At 36.4% G+C, this 25,558-nt stretch overlaps 1 protein-coding gene across 1 annotated transcript; it reads left to right on the forward strand.

Annotated features, from left to right (window-relative positions):
- Nucleotides 1-256: 256 nt before the first annotated feature.
- LOC108207224 (oxoglutarate-dependent flavonoid 7-O-demethylase 1) lies at nt 257-21,780 on the forward strand. Its single transcript, XM_064087000.1, has 5 exons — nt 257-407; nt 20,341-20,501; nt 20,577-20,824; nt 20,911-21,235; nt 21,330-21,780. The coding sequence occupies exons 1-5, from the start codon at nt 320-322 to the stop codon at nt 21,570-21,572; spliced, it is 1,065 nt and encodes a 354-aa protein (XP_063943070.1). The 5' UTR covers nt 257-319; the 3' UTR covers nt 21,573-21,780.
- The last annotated feature ends 3,778 nt before the right edge of the window (nt 21,781-25,558 follow it).

Consider the following 25,558-nt stretch of genomic DNA (forward strand, 5'->3'; position numbering starts at 1 on the left):
ACCCCGTATTGCCATGATATCAAAGGTTTTGCATGTGGTATAGATTTGGATCACATATGATTTATGAAAGGTCGAGGTTCGTTACGGCAAGCAACAGAAACAAAGGGACTAAGCAAAATAAAATATAATAATTGGTTGTATTTTAAGAACTTATATATACATCTTATTTAATTAAATATAAAAACTCTTGGAAAGTGCATATCGAATACAGTTGTCATTTGTCTATATAAAGTCCAGTATGCAGGCAAATATCCAATGCATTCAACAAAGTTGATAAAACAAACAACCTCAGAAAAGTGATCTTAGAGAATTGTAAGATATGGAAGTGGCAACAGTAACAAAGCTAGGCAGGTCTCTTGAGGTACCTTCAGTCCATGAACTGGCCAAGGAAAAGATGGCTGCAGTACCTGGTGTCACCAATTTAAACCCTTTTGTGTCGTATATAATGTAGTGAAAGTAAGGGAATCGTTCAACGCCAAGGATCAAGGGCTCACTTAACTTATATTTTGTTAAAAGATAATAATTGGGGTTTTTAATAAACTAATGATTAACTAAGAATTAAACTAAGCAAATTTATTTGTAAGCAAGTAGAGAAACATGTTGGAAAGCATGAATATCCACCACTAAACCCATGAAACAACTCTAAATCTCGTTGGTATGTTCTGAAAGATACTTACAGAGAGCTTGCCATGACCGCATAGAAACAAGTTCTGCTATTCGTATAACCCCATGACCGCATAGAAAGGTTAAAACGAATTACACACTAATACAATTAATCCCATGACCGCATAGAAAGATTAATTGACTTTGCAAAGATATCAATCACATAACATATTGGGATGACCGCATACCCTAGTTACTTCAAGTATCTTCACAAGCATTGACGCGTATATAAGCACAATCAAAACATACTTTCAAGAATCAAAATTGCATAAATTTCATAAGGTTTAGGGCTTCAAAACAGCCCTCCAACAATAGAGGTCTAGCCAATCATAATCATAGTAAAACACGTAAGAATCATAAAAGGAATAGAAATCGATACTGAGTGCCGATCCTTTCTCTTCTTCTCCGTGGCTCTCCTCAATAGCACGTATGTAAAACTCTCCTCATAAAACCTAATACATAACTGCTTTTACTCTAATAGAAATATACAAGGAAATTCCGAAACTGAATAGGCTTTCCAAAGGTCAAAATTCGCAGTTGACTTTCTCCCCTGTTCCTGGGCTGTTCAAGAGGCTTTTTGATATCTGGACCCATCTAGAATGATAGAAAATTAAATTATCTTCGCGTGGGCTGTTGAATCGCCCAAATCCGACTTCTAGAACTCAAGATATGACCCAAACAATATTCCGAATGCGGGTAGCCCAATAGTTGCGAATTTTCTTCTAATTTGTCCAAATCCTTTCCAATTTAGAATTCCTTGCTCCCTACAATAAGATATTAAAATATAATTAATATATGTCCAATTAAATGCAAAATATAACTAATATGAGAATAATTATCATCTAAAATATATATAAATATATACTCTATCAAATATCCCCACACTTAGCATACTGCACGTCCTCGGGCAACATAGAATAAAAATATTACTAACTAACTACTAACATCACTTTCGTGGATGACACGATTGCATTGAGCGTATGCAACAAGCCGTTAAACCCCTAGGCAGCCCTAGTAGGACGAGTGTTGTCTCGTGAGGGTTTATAGAAGATATACCCACAAAATCAAATATTTTCAATCACCAAGTCTCAAGCACTAACAACATCATTGTACCCCACATATGCAAACCTCAATTACATAACAATTTGAACAAGTGTGAAAGTACAAGTACTATCACTTATGCACCATTTATACACAACAATCCAAGCGTGCACACAATGTCTAGATAGACAAAAATATTATGAAATATACATCAAAGTCGCATAAAATAAGTAAGCATGCTATGGATAGAAGATCTCACATTACTCTCAATTCACACAAGTGTTTGGGTGTAAATGCTTCACTCAAATTCAATCAATATGGACATGTACTACCACAAACTTGGTTGTCCACCAAATCTCCACTACTTTGTGTATATGCACGCACAAATCAAAAGGACTTTGTTAAGGGTTGTAACGAGGCTTAGGTAGGGGGTAGGATATCAAAGAAAAAGGCTGAAAAGTGGCTAACTTGATAACTAATAGAGCACAATGTTCACTTTTGATTAAGCACTCAACATGAAATTTGAATCATGTAAAAGGTGATCAGTCTTTCACAAGCATTAAAGCCCCAAGCACATATGTACTTCCCATCTTTCACATTGTAACTCCAATGAACACATTCTCCACTTGATATTTTTTTTTTCTTCTTTTCAAAGTCAAGTTATTCTCCAGTAACCAAGGGCAGTGAAAAGTCACCAAGAAAAATAAGAGGAATTAAGTTGATCCCCTTAATTTCTAGTACAATTGTGCTTAATACCAGCACGTGCACATGGATCGTCCTTTTCATATGACATTGCAATTGCCACCCATTGATCTCAAAGGAGTACCTGATACTTTGTTGTTTTTTTCTTTTTTTCTTTTTCTTGATTCCCACTAACTTTCACCCTTGAACAAAGAAATCCCCACACTTGAATGTTAACCACTACTCAAATGAATCAAAAAATGCCCTACTAGTCATCAAGACAAGAATAAACAAGTAGGCTCAAAATTCATAGATTGGTGATAAACAAAAAAAAAAATGGATACAAGCTTCAAGGGGGTTCACTAAGGATATAATTAATTGGGTATTGTTTGGATAAATGAGGTTAATCCTAGTGCCTTTATCATTTTCATGCATACACATAACATTTCATCTCAATAAGGTTTAAACCATGTTCTAGAGCAACAAGCCAAATGATGAACACCACTCACAAAAAAATTAGATTGATATAAAATGTATCAATCATACATTAGGCTCAATATCTCACAAGGTGAAAGCATGATTTACTCATAGAAATTGACTAAGATGCATTTCAAGTTTTAAAATTTTCGCAAGCACACACAAGGAATTATCATGCATTGAATGATTTTTATCATGAATATGATGCTCAGAATTAATCATGCAAATTAGTCTACAATATGTGTATAAGTACTCACTAAACATGCTTTGAGACAAGGTAATTATATACAAAATTTTTAAAATTTTTTAATTTTTTTTTTTTTTTAATAAAAAATATATATATATAAAATAATAATATAATTATTCGTGAGAACACATCCCCACACTTGGATGGTTCATTGTCCTCAATGAATATAAAAACTGAATTAATATAATATAATATATAGATTAATTAATAATATATTATAGTTAAGAATACTCCCCTGTAATTGCCTTGAAGTTAATGTATCTTGAGTTTTCAACACAATAAGTAGCTTGGTCTAGTGGCTGCCATGTTGCCCTCTTATCTTGGAGGTGAGGGGTTCAAACCTTGCTGTGAGCATTTATTTTTAACATGCACTTCCCATGTCCAATTTATTTTTAACATGCACTTCCCATGTCCAACAGTGGAAAACACCAGACAACCTCACGCTTCAAGAAAAATGTCCGGACTCTGAAAATAGGCCTAAAAATAGGTCTGGGCCTTGCTGGGCTTGGATTGAAATTGGGCTGCTCTGCTGGGCTGGACTGAAGAATTGGGCTGCTGGGCTTAAAATCGGCCCAAAAGATCAAGGCTAGCTATCACAGCTTAATTCACAGAGAAATAAAGCGCGCACTCCAGAAGCTCTCGCACGGGAGGCAGCGTACCGCACGCCGAGCAGACAATTAAGCGGACTGGCAGAAGATTCTGCACGGACAGCACAATTAACGCACAGGCAGCAGTACTAAACGAAACACTTCCAGAAAAAATCTGCTCTTGCACACCTAGCAGCCCTTTTTTTTCTTTTCTTTTTTTTTTTTCTCGACCCAAAATGTTCAAAATTATTTTGTGTAATCCTGCAACACTTCGCAAACATTATCAAATACCTTGAGGGAGTTAAAAAAAAAACTATCTAATAATAATATTATCATGACTAACAATAATAATAATAATAATAATAATAATAATAATAATAATAATAATAATATAGCTAACCATACAATAGGCTTGGGTTGCCTCCCAAGAAGCGCTTTTCTTTAACGTCTTTGGCTAGACTTGATGTCTCAGAAATTAGACATCAGAGATAATCACATCATTAAGAGCCTCGCTCTCCTTGACGTGGTTAGAAGGGTCTTCCAAGTACGGTTTAAGACGATGTCCATTCACCTTAAAAATTTCCCCATTGCTTTTCTTAATCACCACAGCTCCATGTGAGAATACCTCAACAATTTCAAAAGGACCAATCCATCGTGATCGCAACTTTCCAGGAAAAAGACGCAACCGAGAATGATACAAAAGAACTTTCTGTCCAACCTCAAAATTCTTCCTTTGAATCATTTTATCATGGAAAATCTTTGTCTTTTCCTTGTAAATTCGAGCACTCTCATAAGCTTCATTACGCAGTTCTTCCAACTCAGACAATTGCAACTTGCGATGCAGACCAGCCTCATCAAGACTCATGTTGAACTTCTTAATAGCCCAATAAGCCTTATGCTCAAGTTCCACTGGTAGGTGACAAGGTTTTCCATACACGATGCGATAGGGAGACATACCAATGGGTGTCTTGTATGCCGTCCTATAAGCCCATAGTGCATCATCTAACTGTTGACTCCAATCTTTTCGTGTAGATCCTACAGTCTTTTCCAGAATTTGTTTGATCTCCCTGTTAGACACTTCTGCTTGTCCATTGGTTTGAGGATGATAAGGCGTAGAAACCTTATGTGTGATGTTGTACTTACGAAATAATGCCTCAATGGTCCGATTGCAGAAATGAGACCCTCCATCACTTATAACAATTCTCGGCATCCCAAACCTAGCAAAAATATGTGTCCTCAAGAAATCTGCAACCACTTTAGAATCATTAGTGCGGGTGGCCTTAGCTTCCACCCACTTCGACACGTAATCAACAGCCAACAATATATATAGATAACCATTAGAATTTAAGAATGGACCCATGAAATCAATACCCCAAACATCAAATAATTCAACATTTAGAACAGGTTGCAATGGCATTTCATTCTTTGCAGTAATGTTCCCCACTCGCTGGCATCTATCACAGATTTTACAAAACTCCCTAGCATCTTTGAATATTGTGGGCCAATAAAAACCACACTCCAATACCTTATGTGCAGTTCTTTTTGCTCCAAAATGACCTCCACATGCATAATTATGACAAAATCTCAACACAGATTCAAATTCATTGTCAGGAACACACCTCCTTATAATTAAATCCGGACAATGCTTCCAAAGATACGGATCATCCCACACATAAAATTTTGAATCATGTTTAATCTTATCTTTTTGTGCATGAGTCAGTGTACTAGGCAAACTTTTGTCATACAAATAGTTCACTATGTCTGCATACCACGGTGTGACCTCAGTAAGAGCATTTACCTCAATCTGTAGAAGTTGTTCATCCGGAAAAGTCTCAGTTAGGGGCACATCTTCTTCGTCCCTTACCAAGCGACTTAGATGGTCAGCTACGACATTCTCGGATCCCTTCTTATCCTTGATTTCAAGGTCAAACTCTTGTAGTAATAAGATCCAACGGATTAGTCGTGGCTTTGCCTCCTTCTTGGCCAACAAGTACTTAAGAGCTGCATGGTCAGTAAATACAATCACCTTTGTACCAAGCAAGTATGATCGAAATTTCTCTAAAGCAAAGACGACAGCAAGCAGTTCCTTCTCAGTGGTAGCATAATTGAGTTGTGCATCATTCAAAGTTCTAGAAGCATAATAAATAGCATGCACCTTTTTGTCCTTCCGTTGCCCAAGTACAGCTCCGACAGCATAATCTGATGCATCACACATTATTTCAAAAGGTAAGCTCCAATCTGGTGCCTGTATGATAGGAGACGATGTAAGCTTCTGTTTTAACTCCTCAAATGCCACCTTACACTCATCATTGAACTCGAAAAGTACGTCCTTCTGAAGAAGATTTGTTAAGGGCCTTGTTATTTTAGAAAAGTCCTGAATGAATCTTCTATAAAAACCAGCATGGCCAAGAAAAGATCTAATCTCCTTTACACTTGACGGAGTGGGCAGGTACCGTATCAAGTCAATTTTAGATTTATCGACCTCAATGCCTTTTGAAGAAATCACATGTCCAAGAACAATACCATGAGTTACCATGAAGTGGCATTTTTCCCAGTTGAGCACTAAATTTGTTTCTTCACATCTTTTCAAAACAAATCCCAAATTCTTCAAGCAATCATCAAAGCTATCTCCAAAGACACTGAAATCATCCATGAAAACCTCAATAATTTTCCCCACATAATCAGAGAATATACTCATCATACATCTTTGAAACGTTCCAGGGGCATTGCATTGACCAAAAGACAGGCGTCTAAAGGCAAAAGTACCAAAAGGACAGGTGAATGTCGTCTTCTCTTGATCCTCTGGAGCTATAGCAATCTGATTATATCCAGAATACCCATCTAAGAAACAATAGTACTCATGACCGGCTAACCTTTCCAACATTTGATCAATGAACGGCAAGGGAAAATGATCTTTCCTTGTAGCATTGTTGAGAGGCCTGTAATCAATACAAACACGATGACCAGTCACTGTACGTTGAGGCACCAACTCATTCTCCTCATTTGCCACAACTGTAACCCCAGATTTCTTGGGAACAACATGAACAGCAGAAACCCACTTAGAATCAGAAATAGGATAGATGATGCCATTGTCTAGAAGCTTGATGACTTCCTTCTTCACAACCTCCATCATAGGAGGATTAAGTCGCCGTTGAGGAACTCTCACAGGTTTGGCACCTTCTTCCAAGTGAATTCTATGAACACATAGTGTGGGGCTGATTCCCCTAATATCCGCCAAACTCCAACCAATAGCTTTAATATGACTACGGACCAACTCCACCACTTTTTCTTCTTGCACAGATGTGAGATTTGATGAGATAATGATTGGTAGTGTCTCGTCTTTCCCAAGAAAAACATACTTGAGATGGGAAGGCAATGGCTTAAGGTCCAATTGTGGTGCTTGAACAACTGAAGGCAACTGCTTTTCAATAGAAGTTTTAGGGAGTACAAAGTTATGTTCTCTTGTAAAGCTCTCTGCTCCTTGTAAGGCGTTGCACTGCTCCATAATTCTATCTGTATGAGTGACATAGACATCCTCAAGAACTTGAGGATTCCCTTCCTTATCAACACCAATGCCTTGAGATATCACTGTTTCTAATGCATCATCCTTCATCAGCTCAAAGTATTTTTGAGCAATGTTGCCAGTTGTACTCATTGTATAGCACGTCTCAGTATCCACGGGATATCGCATCATCTCAAACATGTTGAACTTAATAGTTTCATTATCAAAGTCCATACTGAGCTCTCCCTTTGCAACATCAATTCTTGTTTGAGCAGTACACATGAATGGTCTACCAAGAATAAGTTGTGCATTAATCGCATCTCCCATGTCTAAGATATAAAAATCAGCCGGATATTGAAACCTGCCAACCTGCACAAGAACATCCTCCAAAACACCTTTCGGGTAAACGTGAGATCTGTCAGCTAATAAAATTGTAACACCATCTGTTTTAAGTTCAGTTTTAATACACAATTTCTCATACAAGCTAGATGGCATAACATTAATTGACGCACCCAAATCAAGTAAAGCATTCTCAAATTTAGATTTACCAATGGTGCAAGGAATAGTGAAGCTTCCTGGATCCTTACACTTTTTTGGTAACCTTCCTTGTAGAACCGCAGACACATTCTCCTTCATCTCAACAACTTCACTCCCCTTGAGCCTCCTTCGTTTAGTACACAAGTCCTTCAATACCTTGGCATATGCTGGGAGATTCTGAATGCACTCCGGTAAAGGCAAATTAATGTGAACTTTGCGAAAAGTCTCCAAAATATTTGTCTCTAATGCACTCTTCTTTGTCTGAACCAACCTAGCTGGGAAAGGGACAGAATCGAAGCGACTATTAGTAATAACCGAACTTGAAGGTTTAAGAGACTTACTAGCAGAAATTGGAGAAGTATGTTGCTCCTCAGAATTGTTGTGCACAATTTCAGCTTCATCCTCATTCTCATGACTATCCTCCTTGGCTTGAGAATTCTCCTTTGCTTCATCTGGTTTGCTGTGTGAAGCTGTTTCAGTTGCTGGGTCTCTTTCGATGCCACGCTTATCAACTTGATTTTCCAATATCTTCTGAGTGGGAATGACATTCCGGCCACTCTTAGTAGTAATGATGTTAGCATGCTCGAATTTCAGATTTGGTTGTGTAGTTCCAGGCAACCGTCCAGGCTCATGTTCTTGATTAATTTTCTTAATCACATCCCCAAGTTGTTTTTGCATCTCTCTAATGTCTTGAGAATTGGTAATGCACTGCTTTTGCATATCCCTGATATCTTGAGAGTTTGTAGTGCATTGTTTTTGCATCTCCGTTTGCCCGTCAACCAACTTGGACAATAATTTCTCAATAGTGTTATCATTGTTCGAGCTTTGAGGGACTTGCCCCCTTTGTAGAAAACCAGATGGTGCAGAATTGTTTTGAAACTGAAACCCATTCAAAGCATTGTTAGTGTTCCCGTACCTCAAGTTGGGATGATCCTTCCATCTTGAATTGTAAGTATTCGAAAACTGATTTGCTCCTTGGTTTCCAAAGCCAATAGCATTAACATCTTCTAAAGTAGGTTCAACCAATGTAGGACAAGCATCAGTAAAATGTCCCTGAGTTGAACAAATACCACAGACTTGAGCTTTTGGTGCTTTACCACTCAATAGTAATGAATTCAGTTTTTCGATACTCTGCTCGATATTTGAGAGCCTTTGATCAGATTGAGCTCCCTGAGTAGTGCCAGAACTTGCACGACTACCATATTGAAGTTCATTAGCAGCTCCCTTAGCAATTAGTTTCTCCGCAGCATCATGAGATAAGTCTACATAAGCACCACCAGCAGCTGAATTCAAGAGTTTCTTTTCACCTTCATGAAGACCTTGATAGAAAAAATGAAGAAGACTCCCTTTAGAAAATCCATGTTGTGGGCATCTCTTTTGCAGCTTTTGGAATCTTGCATAATATTCAGCATAAGTTTCAGTGGCATTTTGATGAATTCCAGCTATTTGGCTTCTCATGTTCATGACTCGAGTTGCCGGATAGAATTTCTGCAAGAATTCCTGGGCCAGTTTCTCCCAAGAAGTAATATAACCCACTGGCAATTCTTCTAGCCAGTCAAGAGCTGATCCATCAAGAGAGAATGGAAAAGCCTTCATCTTCAGAATTTGAGGGTCTGCCATGTCAGGTCCCATGCTTTCCACAATAGTCACGAACCTAGAGAGATGTTGATTAGGTTCCTCAGTTGGAAGATCATGGAAGACTGGTAGTCTCATGAGCAAATTCTGCTTGATTTCAAAACTGTTGCTTTTCCCCACAGCAGGATTGGGATAGACCATACATGAATGGCCAATATTAGCAACCGAAACAGCAACATCATCACGAAGTGTAGGTATTATAGCCATATTGACTACAATGAGCTTCCCTTCACTTTCCTTATCAAACTGATCTTTTTCGGTCTCACTCTTCTTACGAAAGAGCTTCTCAGGATTGTCTTCAAACGTTTCAAGAGGTTCTTCAGATGTACGGGTTTTAACCATGTACCTGAAAACACAAACCGTTTAAACCACAATAACACAAACAAAAACAAAATAAAAGTAAAGCAAATTTCAATCCCCGGCAGCGGCGCCAAAAATTGGTGTGACCAATTTAAACCCTTTTGTGTCGTATATAATGTAGTGAAAGTAAGGGAATCGTTCAACGCCAAGGATCAAGGGCTCACTTAACTTATATTTTGTTAAAAGATAATAATTGGGGTTTTTAATAAACTAATGATTAACTAAGAATTAAACTAAGCAAATTTATTTGTAAGCAAGTAGAGAAACATGTTGGAAAGCATGAATATCCACCACTAAACCCATGAAACAACTCTAAATCTCGTTGGTATGTTCTGAAAGATACTTACAGAGAGCTTGCCATGACCGCATAGAAACAAGTTCTGCTATTCGTATAACCCCATGACCGCATAGAAAGGTTAAAACGAATTACACACTAATACAATTAATCCCATGACCGCATAGAAAGATTAATTGACTTTGCAAAGATATCAATCACATAACATATTGGGATGACCGCATACCCTAGTTACTTCAAGTATCTTCACAAGCATTGACGCGTATATAAGCACAATCAAAACATACTTTCAAGAATCAAAATTGCATAAATTTCATAAGGTTTAGGGCTTCAAAACAGCCCTCCAACAATAGAGGTCTAGCCAATCATAATCATAGTAAAACACGTAAGAATCATAAAAGGAATAGAAATCGATACTGAGTGCCGATCCTTTCTCTTCTTCTCCGTGGCTCTCCTCAATAGCACGTATGTAAAACTCTCCTCATAAAACCTAATACATAACTGCTTTTACTCTAATAGAAATATACAAGGAAATTCCGAAACTGAATAGGCTTTCCAAAGGTCAAAATTCGCAGTTGACTTTCTCCCCTGTTCCTGGGCTGTTCAAGAGGCTTTTTGATATCTGGACCCATCTAGAATGATAGAAAATTAAATTATCTTCGCGTGGGCTGTTGAATCGCCCAAATCCGACTTCTAGAACTCAAGATATGACCCAAACAATATTCCGAATGCGGGTAGCCCAATAGTTGCGAATTTTCTTCTAATTTGTCCAAATCCTTTCCAATTTAGAATTCCTTGCTCCCTACAATAAGATATTAAAATATAATTAATATATGTCCAATTAAATGCAAAATATAACTAATATGAGAATAATTATCATCTAAAATATATATAAATATATACTCTATCAAATATCCCCACACTTAGCATACTGCACGTCCTCGGGCAACATAGAATAAAAATATTACTAACTAACTACTAACATCACTTTCGTGGATGACACGATTGCATTGAGCGTATGCAACAAGCCGTTAAACCCCTAGGCAGCCCTAGTAGGACGAGTGTTGTCTCGTGAGGGTTTATAGAAGATATACCCACAAAATCAAATATTTTCAATCACCAAGTCTCAAGCACTAACAACATCATTGTACCCCACATATGCAAACCTCAATTACATAACAATTTGAACAAGTGTGAAAGTACAAGTACTATCACTTATGCACCATTTATACACAACAATCCAAGCGTGCACACAATGTCTAGATAGACAAAAATATTATGAAATATACATCAAAGTCGCATAAAATAAGTAAGCATGCTATGGATAGAAGATCTCACATTACTCTCAATTCACACAAGTGTTTGGGTGTAAATGCTTCACTCAAATTCAATCAATATGGACATGTACTACCACAAACTTGGTTGTCCACCAAATCTCCACTACTTTGTGTATATGCACGCACAAATCAAAAGGACTTTGTTAAGGGTTGTAACGAGGCTTAGGTAGGGGGTAGGATATCAAAGAAAAAGGCTGAAAAGTGGCTAACTTGATAACTAATAGAGCACAATGTTCACTTTTGATTAAGCACTCAACATGAAATTTGAATCATGTAAAAGGTGATCAGTCTTTCACAAGCATTAAAGCCCCAAGCACATATGTACTTCCCATCTTTCACATTGTAACTCCAATGAACACATTCTCCACTTGATATTTTTTTTTTCTTCTTTTCAAAGTCAAGTTATTCTCCAGTAACCAAGGGCAGTGAAAAGTCACCAAGAAAAATAAGAGGAATTAAGTTGATCCCCTTAATTTCTAGTACAATTGTGCTTAATACCAGCACGTGCACATGGATCGTCCTTTTCATATGACATTGCAATTGCCACCCATTGATCTCAAAGGAGTACCTGATACTTTGTTGTTTTTTTCTTTTTTTCTTTTTCTTGATTCCCACTAACTTTCACCCTTGAACAAAGAAATCCCCACACTTGAATGTTAACCACTACTCAAATGAATCAAAAAATGCCCTACTAGTCATCAAGACAAGAATAAACAAGTAGGCTCAAAATTCATAGATTGGTGATAAACAAAAAAAAAAAATGGATACAAGCTTCAAGGGGGTTCACTAAGGATATAATTAATTGGGTATTGTTTGGATAAATGAGGTTAATCCTAGTGCCTTTATCATTTTCATGCATACACATAACATTTCATCTCAATAAGGTTTAAACCATGTTCTAGAGCAACAAGCCAAATGATGAACACCACTCACAAAAAAATTAGATTGATATAAAATGTATCAATCATACATTAGGCTCAATATCTCACAAGGTGAAAGCATGATTTACTCATAGAAATTGACTAAGATGCATTTCAAGTTTTAAAATTTTCGCAAGCACACACAAGGAATTATCATGCATTGAATGATTTTTATCATGAATATGATGCTCAGAATTAATCATGCAAATTAGTCTACAATATGTGTATAAGTACTCACTAAACATGCTTTGAGACAAGGTAATTATATACAAAATTTTTAAAATTTTTTAATTTTTTTTTTTTTTTAATAAAAAATATATATATATAAAATAATAATATAATTATTCGTGAGAACACATCCCCACACTTGGATGGTTCATTGTCCTCAATGAATATAAAAACTGAATTAATATAATATAATATATAGATTAATTAATAATATATTATAGTTAAGAATACTCCCCTGTAATTGCCTTGAAGTTAATGTATCTTGAGTTTTCAACACAATAAGTAGCTTGGTCTAGTGGCTGCCATGTTGCCCTCTTATCTTGGAGGTGAGGGGTTCAAACCTTGCTGTGAGCATTTATTTTTAACATGCACTTCCCATGTCCAATTTATTTTTAACATGCACTTCCCATGTCCAACAGTGGAAAACACCAGACAACCTCACGCTTCAAGAAAAATGTCCGGACTCTGAAAATAGGCCTAAAAATAGGTCTGGGCCTTGCTGGGCTTGGATTGAAATTGGGCTGCTCTGCTGGGCTGGACTGAAGAATTGGGCTGCTGGGCTTAAAATCGGCCCAAAAGATCAAGGCTAGCTATCACAGCTTAATTCACAGAGAAATAAAGCGCGCACTCCAGAAGCTCTCGCACGGGAGGCAGCGTACCGCACGCCGAGCAGACAATTAAGCGGACTGGCAGAAGATTCTGCACGGACAGCACAATTAACGCACGGGCAGCAGTACTAAACGAAACACTTCCAGAAAAAATCTGCTCTTGCACACCTAGCAGCCCTTTTTTTTCTTTTCTTTTTTTTTTTTCTCGACCCAAAATGTTCAAAATTATTTTGTGTAATCCTGCAACACTTCGCAAACATTATCAAATACCTTGAGGGAGTTAAAAAAAAAACTATCTAATAATAATATTATCATGACTAACAATAATAATAATAATAATAATAATAATAATAATAATAATAATAATAATATAGCTAACCATACAATAGGCTTGGGTTGCCTCCCAAGAAGCGCTTTTCTTTAACGTCTTTGGCTAGACTTGATGTCTCAGAAATTAGACATCAGAGATAATCACATCATTAAGAGCCTCGCTCTCCTTGACGTGGTTAGAAGGGTCTTCCAAGTACGGTTTAAGACGATGTCCATTCACCTTAAAAATTTCCCCATTGCTTTTCTTAATCACCACAGCTCCATGTGAGAATACCTCAACAATTTCAAAAGGACCAATCCATCGTGATCGCAACTTTCCAGGAAAAAGACGCAACCGAGAATGATACAAAAGAACTTTCTGTCCAACCTCAAAATTCTTCCTTTGAATCATTTTATCATGGAAAATCTTTGTCTTTTCCTTGTAAATTCGAGCACTCTCATAAGCTTCATTACGCAGTTCTTCCAACTCAGACAATTGCAACTTGCGATGCAGACCAGCCTCATCAAGACTCATGTTGAACTTCTTAATAGCCCAATAAGCCTTATGCTCAAGTTCCACTGGTAGGTGACAAGGTTTTCCATACACGATGCGATAGGGAGACATACCAATGGGTGTCTTGTATGCCGTCCTATAAGCCCATAGTGCATCATCTAACTGTTGACTCCAATCTTTTCGTGTAGATCCTACAGTCTTTTCCAGAATTTGTTTGATCTCCCTGTTAGACACTTCTGCTTGTCCATTGGTTTGAGGATGATAAGGCGTAGAAACCTTATGTGTGATGTTGTACTTACGAAATAATGCCTCAATGGTCCGATTGCAGAAATGAGACCCTCCATCACTTATAACAATTCTCGGCATCCCAAACCTAGCAAAAATATGTGTCCTCAAGAAATCTGCAACCACTTTAGAATCATTAGTGCGGGTGGCCTTAGCTTCCACCCACTTCGACACGTAATCAACAGCCAACAATATATATAGATAACCATTAGAATTTAAGAATGGACCCATGAAATCAATACCCCAAACATCAAATAATTCAACATTTAGAACAGGTTGCAATGGCATTTCATTCTTTGCAGTAATGTTCCCCACTCGCTGGCATCTATCACAGATTTTACAAAACTCCCTAGCATCTTTGAATATTGTGGGCCAATAAAAACCACACTCCAATACCTTATGTGCAGTTCTTTTTGCTCCAAAATGACCTCCACATGCATAATTATGACAAAATCTCAACACAGATTCAAATTCATTGTCAGGAACACACCTCCTTATAATTAAATCCGGACAATGCTTCCAAAGATACGGATCATCCCACACATAAAATTTTGAATCATGTTTAATCTTATCTTTTTGTGCATGAGTCAGTGTACTAGGCAAACTTTTGTCATACAAATAGTTCACTATGTCTGCATACCACGGTGTGACCTCAGTAAGAGCATTTACCTCAATCTGTAGAAGTTGTTCATCCGGAAAAGTCTCAGTTAGGGGCACATCTTCTTCGTCCCTTACCAAGCGACTTAGATGGTCAGCTACGACATTCTCGGATCCCTTCTTATCCTTGATTTCAAGGTCAAACTCTTGTAGTAATAAGATCCAACGGATTAGTCGTGGCTTTGCCTCCTTCTTGGCCAACAAGTACTTAAGAGCTGCATGGTCAGTAAATACAATCACCTTTGTACCAAGCAAGTATGATCGAAATTTCTCTAAAGCAAAGACGACAGCAAGCAGTTCCTTCTCAGTGGTAGCATAATTGAGTTGTGCATCATTCAAAGTTCTAGAAGCATAATAAATAGCATGCACCTTTTTGTCCTTCCGTTGCCCAAGTACAGCTCCGACAGCATAATCTGATGCATCACACATTATTTCAAAAGGTAAGCTCCAATCTGGTGCCTGTATGATAGGAGACGATGTAAGCTTCTGTTTTAACTCCTCAAATGCCACCTTACACTCATCATTGAACTCGAAAAGTACGTCCTTCTGAAGAAGATTTGTTAAGGGCCTTGTTATTTTAGAAAAGTCCTGAATGAATCTTCTATAAAAACCAGCATGGCCAAGAAAAGATCTAATCTCCTTTACACTTGACGGAGTGGGCAGGTACCGTATCAAGTCAATTTTAGATTTATCGACCTCAATGCCTTTTGAAGAAATCACATGTCCAAGAACAATACCATGAGTTACCATGAAGTGGCATTTTTCCCAGTTGAGCACTAAATTTGTTTCTTCACATCTTTTCAAAACAAATCCCAAATTCTTCAAGCAATCATCAAAGCTATCTCCAAAGACACTGAAATCATCCATGAAAACCTCAATAATTTTCCCCACATAATCAGAGAATATACTCATCATACATCTTTGAAACGTTCCAGGGGCATTGCATTGACCAAAAGACAGGCGTCTAAAGGCAAAAGTACCAAAAGGACAGGTGAATGTCGTCTTCTCTTGATCCTCTGGAGCTATAGCAATCTGATTATATCCAGAATACCCATCTAAGAAACAATAGTACTCATGACCGGCTAACCTTTCCAACATTTGATCAATGAACGGCAAGGGAAAATGATCTTTCCTTGTAGCATTGTTGAGAGGCCTGTAATCAATACAAACACGATGACCAGTCACTGTACGTTGAGGCACCAACTCATTCTCCTCATTTGCCACAACTGTAACCCCAGATTTCTTGGGAACAACATGAACAGCAGAAACCCACTTAGAATCAGAAATAGGATAGATGATGCCATTGTCTAGAAGCTTGATGACTTCCTTCTTCACAACCTCCATCATAGGAGGATTAAGTCGCCGTTGAGGAACTCTCACAGGTTTGGCACCTTCTTCCAAGTGAATTCTATGAACACATAGTGTGGGGCTGATTCCCCTAATATCCGCCAAACTCCAACCAATAGCTTTAATATGACTACGGACCAACTCCACCACTTTTTCTTCTTGCACAGATGTGAGATTTGATGAGATAATGATTGGTAGTGTCTCGTCTTTCCCAAGAAAAACATACTTGAGATGGGAAGGCAATGGCTTAAGGTCCAATTGTGGTGCTTGAACAACTGAAGGCAACTGCTTTTCAATAGAAGTTTTAGGGAGTACAAAGTTATGTTCTCTTGTAAAGCTCTCTGCTCCTTGTAAGGCGTTGCACTGCTCCATAATTCTATCTGTATGAGTGACATAGACATCCTCAAGAACTTGAGGATTCCCTTCCTTATCAACACCAATGCCTTGAGATATCACTGTTTCTAATGCATCATCCTTCATCAGCTCAAAGTATTTTTGAGCAATGTTGCCAGTTGTACTCATTGTATAGCACGTCTCAGTATCCACGGGATATCGCATCATCTCAAACATGTTGAACTTAATAGTTTCATTATCAAAGTCCATACTGAGCTCTCCCTTTGCAACATCAATTCTTGTTTGAGCAGTACACATGAATGGTCTACCAAGAATAAGTTGTGCATTAATCGCATCTCCCATGTCTAAGATATAAAAATCAGCCGGATATTGAAACCTGCCAACCTGCACAAGAACATCCTCCAAAACACCTTTCGGGTAAACGTGAGATCTGTCAGCTAATAAAATTGTAACACCATCTGTTTTAAGTTCAGTTTTAATACACAATTTCTCATACAAGCTAGATGGCATAACATTAATTGACGCACCCAAATCAAGTAAAGCATTCTCAAATTTAGATTTACCAATGGTGCAAGGAATAGTGAAGCTTCCTGGATCCTTACACTTTTTTGGTAACCTTCCTTGTAGAACCGCAGACACATTCTCCTTCATCTCAACAACTTCACTCCCCTTGAGCCTCCTTCGTTTAGTACACAAGTCCTTCAATACCTTGGCATATGCTGGGAGATTCTGAATGCACTCCGGTAAAGGCAAATTAATGTGAACTTTGCGAAAAGTCTCCAAAATATTTGTCTCTAATGCACTCTTCTTTGTCTGAACCAACCTAGCTGGGAAAGGGACAGAATCGAAGCGACTATTAGTAATAACCGAACTTGAAGGTTTAAGAGACTTACTAGCAGAAATTGGAGAAGTATGTTGCTCCTCAGAATTGTTGTGCACAATTTCAGCTTCATCCTCATTCTCATGACTATCCTCCTTGGCTTGAGAATTCTCCTTTGCTTCATCTGGTTTGCTGTGTGAAGCTGTTTCAGTTGCTGGGTCTCTTTCGATGCCACGCTTATCAACTTGATTTTCCAATATCTTCTGAGTGGGAATGACATTCCGGCCACTCTTAGTAGTAATGATGTTAGCATGCTCGAATTTCAGATTTGGTTGTGTAGTTCCAGGCAACCGTCCAGGCTCATGTTCTTGATTAATTTTCTTAATCACATCCCCAAGTTGTTTTTGCATCTCTCTAATGTCTTGAGAATTGGTAATGCACTGCTTTTGCATATCCCTGATATCTTGAGAGTTTGTAGTGCATTGTTTTTGCATCTCCGTTTGCCCGTCAACCAACTTGGACAATAATTTCTCAATAGTGTTATCATTGTTCGAGCTTTGAGGGACTTGCCCCCTTTGTAGAAAACCAGATGGTGCAGAATTGTTTTGAAACTGAAACCCATTCAAAGCATTGTTAGTGTTCCCGTACCTCAAGTTGGGATGATCCTTCCATCTTGAATTGTAAGTATTCGAAAACTGATTTGCTCCTTGGTTTCCAAAGCCAATAGCATTAACATCTTCTAAAGTAGGTTCAACCAATGTAGGACAAGCATCAGTAAAATGTCCCTGAGTTGAACAAATACCACAGACTTGAGCTTTTGGTGCTTTACCACTCAATAGTAATGAATTCAGTTTTTCGATACTCTGCTCGATATTTGAGAGCCTTTGATCAGATTGAGCTCCCTGAGTAGTGCCAGAACTTGCACGACTACCATATTGAAGTTCATTAGCAGCTCCCTTAGCAATTAGTTTCTCCGCAGCATCATGAGATAAGTCTACATAAGCACCACCAGCAGCTGAATTCAAGAGTTTCTTTTCACCTTCATGAAGACCTTGATAGAAAAAATGAAGAAGACTCCCTTTAGAAAATCCATGTTGTGGGCATCTCTTTTGCAGCTTTTGGAATCTTGCATAATATTCAGCATAAGTTTCAGTGGCATTTTGATGAATTCCAGCTATTTGGCTTCTCATGTTCATGACTCGAGTTGCCGGATAGAATTTCTGCAAGAATTCCTGGGCCAGTTTCTCCCAAGAAGTAATATAACCCACTGGCAATTCTTCTAGCCAGTCAAGAGCTGATCCATCAAGAGAGAATGGAAAAGCCTTCATCTTCAGAATTTGAGGGTCTGCCATGTCAGGTCCCATGCTTTCCACAATAGTCACGAACCTAGAGAGATGTTGATTAGGTTCCTCAGTTGGAAGATCATGGAAGACTGGTAGTCTCATGAGCAAATTCTGCTTGATTTCAAAACTGTTGCTTTTCCCCACAGCAGGATTGGGATAGACCATACATGAATGGCCAATATTAGCAACCGAAACAGCAACATCATCACGAAGTGTAGGTATTATAGCCATATTGACTACAATGAGCTTCCCTTCACTTTCCTTATCAAACTGATCTTTTTCGGTCTCACTCTTCTTACGAAAGAGCTTCTCAGGATTGTCTTCAAACGTTTCAAGAGGTTCTTCAGATGTACGGGTTTTAACCATGTACCTGAAAACACAAACCGTTTAAACCACAATAACACAAACAAAAACAAAATAAAAGTAAAGCAAATTTCAATCCCCGGCAGCGGCGCCAAAAATTGGTGTGACCAATTTAAACCCTTTTGTGTCGTATATAATGTAGTGAAAGTAAGGGAATCGTTCAACGCCAAGGATCAAGGGCTCACTTAACTTATATTTTGTTAAAAGATAATAATTGGGGTTTTTAATAAACTAATGATTAACTAAGAATTAAACTAAGCAAATTTATTTGTAAGCAAGTAGAGAAACATGTTGGAAAGCATGAATATCCACCACTAAACCCATGAAACAACTCTAAATCTCGTTGGTATGTTCTGAAAGATACTTACAGAGAGCTTGCCATGACCGCATAGAAACAAGTTCTGCTATTCGTATAACCCCATGACCGCATAGAAAGGTTAAAACGAATTACACACTAATACAATTAATCCCATGACCGCATAGAAAGATTAATTGACTTTGCAAAGATATCAATCACATAACATATTGGGATGACCGCATACCCTAGTTACTTCAAGTATCTTCACAAGCATTGACGCGTATATAAGCACAATCAAAACATACTTTCAAGAATCAAAATTGCATAAATTTCATAAGGTTTAGGGCTTCAAAACAGCCCTCCAACAATAGAGGTCTAGCCAATCATAATCATAGTAAAACACGTAAGAATCATAAAAGGAATAGAAATCGATACTGAGTGCCGATCCTTTCTCTTCTTCTCCGTGGCTCTCCTCAATAGCACGTATGTAAAACTCTCCTCATAAAACCTAATACATAACTGCTTTTACTCTAATAGAAATATACAAGGAAATTCCGAAACTGAATAGGCTTTCCAAAGGTCAAAATTCGCAGTTGACTTTCTCCCCTGTTCCTGGGCTGTTCAAGAGGCTTTTTGATATCTGGACCCATCTAGAATGATAGAAAATTAAATTATCTTCGCGTGGGCTGTTGAATCGCCCAAATCCGACTTCTAGAACTCAAGATATGACCCAAACAATATTCCGAATGCGGGTAGCCCAATAGTTGCGAATTTTCTTCTAATTTGTCCAAATCCTTTCCAATTTAGAATTCCTTGCTCCCTACAATAAGATATTAAAATATAATTAATATATGTCCAATTAAATGCAAAATATAACTAATATGAGAATAATTATCATCTAAAATATATATAAATATATACTCTATCAGTACCATCCCGATACGTACGTCCCGATCATGAACCAGCTCTTTCCAGGCCCAATCCCGGACTTGAAGTCCCTGTGATTGACATGGAGATGTTACTTCACGGTGATAAAATGGACACTGAGCTGAATAGGTTACACCAGGCCTGTAAAGAATGGGGTTTCTTTCAGGTAAGTAAAAATGTTCATCTTATGTACTTCATATACTAAGATAATTGGCTAACAAGATTTTATGTGTGTATGAAGCTGACGAACCATGGGGTCAGCGATTCGTTACTTGACAAAGTGAAAGCTGAGGCTGAGGAGTTCTTTAAGCTGCCACTGGAAGAGAAGAAAAAGTTTGGTCAGTTAGAGGGAGATGTGGAGGGATATGGACAAGTCTTTGTGGTCTCGGAGGAGCAGAAGCTTGATTGGGCTGACATGTTTTTCATGATCACCCTTCCTGCCGAGCTAAGAAAACCTCACTTACTACCGCAACTCCCTCTTTCATTCAGGTGACCACGAAGTTTCTTATCATCTAAAGCATCGAACACATATTTATAGTATTATTATATGTGCTGTAATATTTACACATATGCAGAGTTGCTATTGAGGCTTATTCAAAAGAGTTAAAGAGCCTGGCCATGAAAATTTTGAACGTGATGGCAAAAGCTCTCAGAATGAAGCCCGAAGAAATGGAAGTGCTATTTGATGAAGGCTTGCAATCAATGAGGATGAACTGCTATCCACCATGCCCTCAACCGGATCAGGTTATTGGACTCACGCCTCATAGTGATGCTGTTGGCCTCACCATTCTTCTTCAACTAAACGAAATGGAAGGGCTCCAGGTTAGGAAGGACGGTATCTGGATCCCAGTTAAACCGTTGCCTTCTGCTTTTATTATAAACATTGGAGATATTTTGGAGGTATGTCGACTACTCTACACTATTATTATTTTTTTTTAGTTTTTCGTTCTTTAGACTGTTGGCAGCTTGATCAATTGCTGTTCTGAATTTTTAGATTGTGACTAATGGAACGTACCCTAGTATTGAACATAGAGGCGTTGTGAACTCTGTGAAAGAAAGATTGTCCCTGGCTACTTTTCTATCCCCCAACTATCATGGAGAATTCGGTCCTGCGCCGAGCCTTCTCTCGTCCGAAACTCCTGCAAAGTTTCAAAGAATTGCTAGTGAGGATTACTTGAAGGGAGTGTTTGCTCAGAAGCTTAATGGGAAATCTTTTTTGGACACTTTAAAATTATAAACCAGATGTCCTGTCAAACAAAATTTCTGCAGTCCTCCGATTCGAGAGTGTTGCTATATTTGATCTCTTCTTTCAGCTTCTGGGCAATTTGTATGATTTCATATGTATCGAATAAATGTTGTATGGTGATCACATATTTTTGTTGTCTAGGTCATAAATATGTATTGTGTAGAATAAATTTATAACAGCTTGGTTTCATCAAATATACATGTATCTGTTATGTTTGTTCGTAAATTACTTACCGGTAAGTGGAACAACTTGTATTGAAGAACATACAGAGAAACTATCTGACTAGATAAAGAAGAAAAGAGAATGAGCAAAATGAAATCAGTTACAAACTATTCAGAACATATATAGACATGATATATACTACTGAACCTATACGCACAGGTCTGTATGTACTTATTATAACTAACTCGGAATATTCTAGAACCTTCTAGACTCCGTGTCACACTGTGTGATCCTCAGCTAATATGGCTTTGCTGGATGTAGATGGTGGTAGGGGTGAGTAAAAAACCGATCTCAAACTGAACTCAAACCGAAACAGGGAAAAACCGGTTAAAACCGAATCGTAAAAAATCGAAACTAAAAAAATCAAACCGAACCGTTTTAATTGGTTCGGTTCCGGTTATCTTGCAAAACCGAACCGAAAAAAATCGATAAAAATTAATATTTAATTATTTATTTTAATAATTAAATATTAATTTTTATGATCTATATAATAAATATTTGTAATTTTTTAATTATTGGGTAACGAATACCGAGTGAATAGAAATATAATTGGGTAGGAAAATAAATATCGTAGAGATTAACATCCATATAATGGGTAAGAAGAAAGAGATTAAATAAAGCGTGAGATAGTATTTTTTGTTTTTGACAGGAGGAACTAGTAAGAGTACCAGATGAATAAGGTGGTATGTGTGAAAAACTGAAATCAATTGCCCAAGTAATTTTTGATGGTGTTCAGGAAGATACCTTGGGGCACAGGACTTATTATAATATTGCATCAACTTAGGAAGTTCAGTTGTCTATGTATGCTTACAATGGGAGTGTCTGGTTTCAGTCTAAATTACGGAATGCCATGGTTATTCTAAACAACTAGGATTACTTGAACAATATATATTTCAAGCTGTGTTCTAAAGATGGCTTATATTACATGCAGTGATTTCTGGTGGATAATTTATTTGATATTATATTGACATTTGAAAACCTATATGGAATCGATTTGTAATTTATATTTATTCTTAACAGTTTGCCATTGAGATTGTCGGTGCCTTAACTCAAAATTATTAGTTTTTTTAACTTACGTATCATCTACACTCACCAACAGTCCAACACATTAATTATAGTCACCATAAAATTCTAAAAAGTGCACGTGTTTGAATACATATATTTTTCTCAGTTATTCAAAATTTACGATACAATCTCTCAAATCTACTTATATATATAATAGCCCAACAGGTTCGTGTCAAGCCTCCCTCCTGAGCAAATAAATTACCTGGCTCCGAACCTGAGCCTAACTCAGAACCTAATCTCATCTCATATATATAAAAAAAATGTTATTCATAAGACTCGAACTCAGGACCTCTCCGATACAAACAGATTACTCAAACCACTTGAACTGCACAAACAATTAGTTTGTTACTCAAAAGCATTAACCACATACTTTAAGACTTTGTATTTATATTCGTTTCAATATCTTATTTATTTGAGATAAGTTATTATTTCAGTTAAGTCTCATATATTGTTTACATGATAGATTAATATCTATAAATTAATTATTTACGTAAATAAATTTAAAATTGAAAAAGAATATGAATAATCGGGTTCGAGCCATGATTCAGATTTCTAAAAATAGATATAATTTATATTCGAATAAAAAAGAACGAATTCGAATCTAACTTAATAGTTTAAACGAGCACCGATACAATATTATAGAAATTTTAAGTCATGAATGTGAGAAATAAGCACAAAAACTGAGGTTTAAGCGAGCATCTTTGAAAGGAAAAATTGATGGTTTTCAACATGGACTATGTCATATTAATTTCTTTTATTATAAAAGGCGATTTATAAAGAGATTACAATATTTTGGAGAACACGAAATAAGGTGATGGAAAGAATATTCCTATTTAGAATATTTTTTAATTTTAAACTTATGAATTCAGAATTTGATGTGTAACTAAATCGTTTTTTAAAAAAAATCATAGATTTAAGAATAGTGACAATACATCAAATTTGGTGTCAGAAAATATATCTAAATGATGTAATTTTGATGATATATGTATTTGAAATACTATAACTTGTGATATGAAGGTGAATTTAAGGAAATCCTATATTGTTAATCAAAAATCAACCATATAATAATAAAACGCGTTTACAAGAACTACTAAAAAGATTTGAATTATAAATTTTACTTGATTAAATAAAATAACACAGAGAAATAAGTTATAAATATTAAAGTCTTAAAACTATAATTTTTAATATGCCATCATTCGATATATAACATACCAGTTAAATAAAATGAGTCAAACTACAATTAAATTAATCATTTGCAAATTAAACTAATAAAATATAATTAATTCTGAACAGGATAATCTGAGGCGATACGGTGAAAACTAAGATCTGATTAAACGGGATATATCTTTAACAATTGAACATGATATGCCACGTTGATCACTCCTAATAAATACGAGTATCAAAATATTTAAAAATGTGAGTTTGCACAAAGCTAAAAAAGTAACTACACGACTAATTGAACTAAATATTTCATGGTTTTATGAACTTCATGAGGCCTAACTCATATCTACTCTCTTTTTGCTATTTGAAATTCCAGAATATCATTTGTTTGGGATCTGGTTTATAACGATTACATGAAAAATCATTTAAAGTCTTAATCGACAAGCTCAAAAAATTAATTATAAAAAATTAAAATTTTATAACAAGATATTGTTATAACATACTGTATCAAAGCAATAATCATCTAATATTTTTAAATTAACAATAAAAATATAATACGTTGAAGTACTATATAATTGATATGAAAAATAGAAGGATAAGACACATCATAGGTGTTAGAAAATTTTGGGGTGCAATTATACGGTTAGTAGTTCAATTGAGGCTTTTATAATAAAATAAGGTATGTGCTTTTTACATACAATATATGTTTCAATTTCTATTTATACAAAATGTGTGCAACATATACTATAAAAAATGTGTCGATAATCTGCTTCATCATGTATCACTTTAACAATTATGCAAAAGTACGCTCAAAAAAGAAGAAATAAATGTAAGACAACGCGGACCACACATCTTCATTGAATCATGATTTTGGATATCGTAATTCACATATCAAGAACAAGTTTTCATCAAAATCATGGTATATTAGTTGAAATAATTTAATAATTTCAACAATAAATTACAGATACTTTTAATGAGGTATAATATATTTAAAATCTAAAATTTCAGTATTAATTTCGAATATAATTTTGAACATAGATAATATGATAATGGTCTCTGCATCCTAACGAATTTTAATGGAGAAATATCAGTTCAAATGTAGTTTTTGATCCATTTTTTTTTTGAAATATACTCCATTCGTCCTATTTTAAGTGACCTTATTTGACTTTCACGGAGATTAAGAAAAAGGTAGCAAAAAAAGAGTAAATTTAGTTGGAAAGTAGGTAAAGTGGTGGAACATATCAAAATTTAATAATAGATTTGAGATAGTGGTGGTAAGTAGTGAGTGTAATAATGTTTATTTAATATAAATGAGTATAAAATAGAGAAGTAGTGGGTGTGATAGTGAAAAGTAATGTTTAAAAATAGTAGGTATAATAAGTTCACTATTTTAGAGATGTCTCAAAAAGGAATAAATGTCATATGAAATGGGACGGAGGGAATAGTACTTATTATTAATGTTAATGCTATTAGGTTGCAAATATTACATTTTTCATATTTACATATTTTGTTAAAAAATAAAACGTAAT

The sequence above is a fragment of the Daucus carota genome, chromosome 2 (assembly GCF_001625215.2).
Source record: "Daucus carota subsp. sativus chromosome 2, DH1 v3.0, whole genome shotgun sequence".
Lineage (NCBI taxonomy): Eukaryota > Viridiplantae > Streptophyta > Magnoliopsida > Apiales > Apiaceae > Daucus > Daucus carota.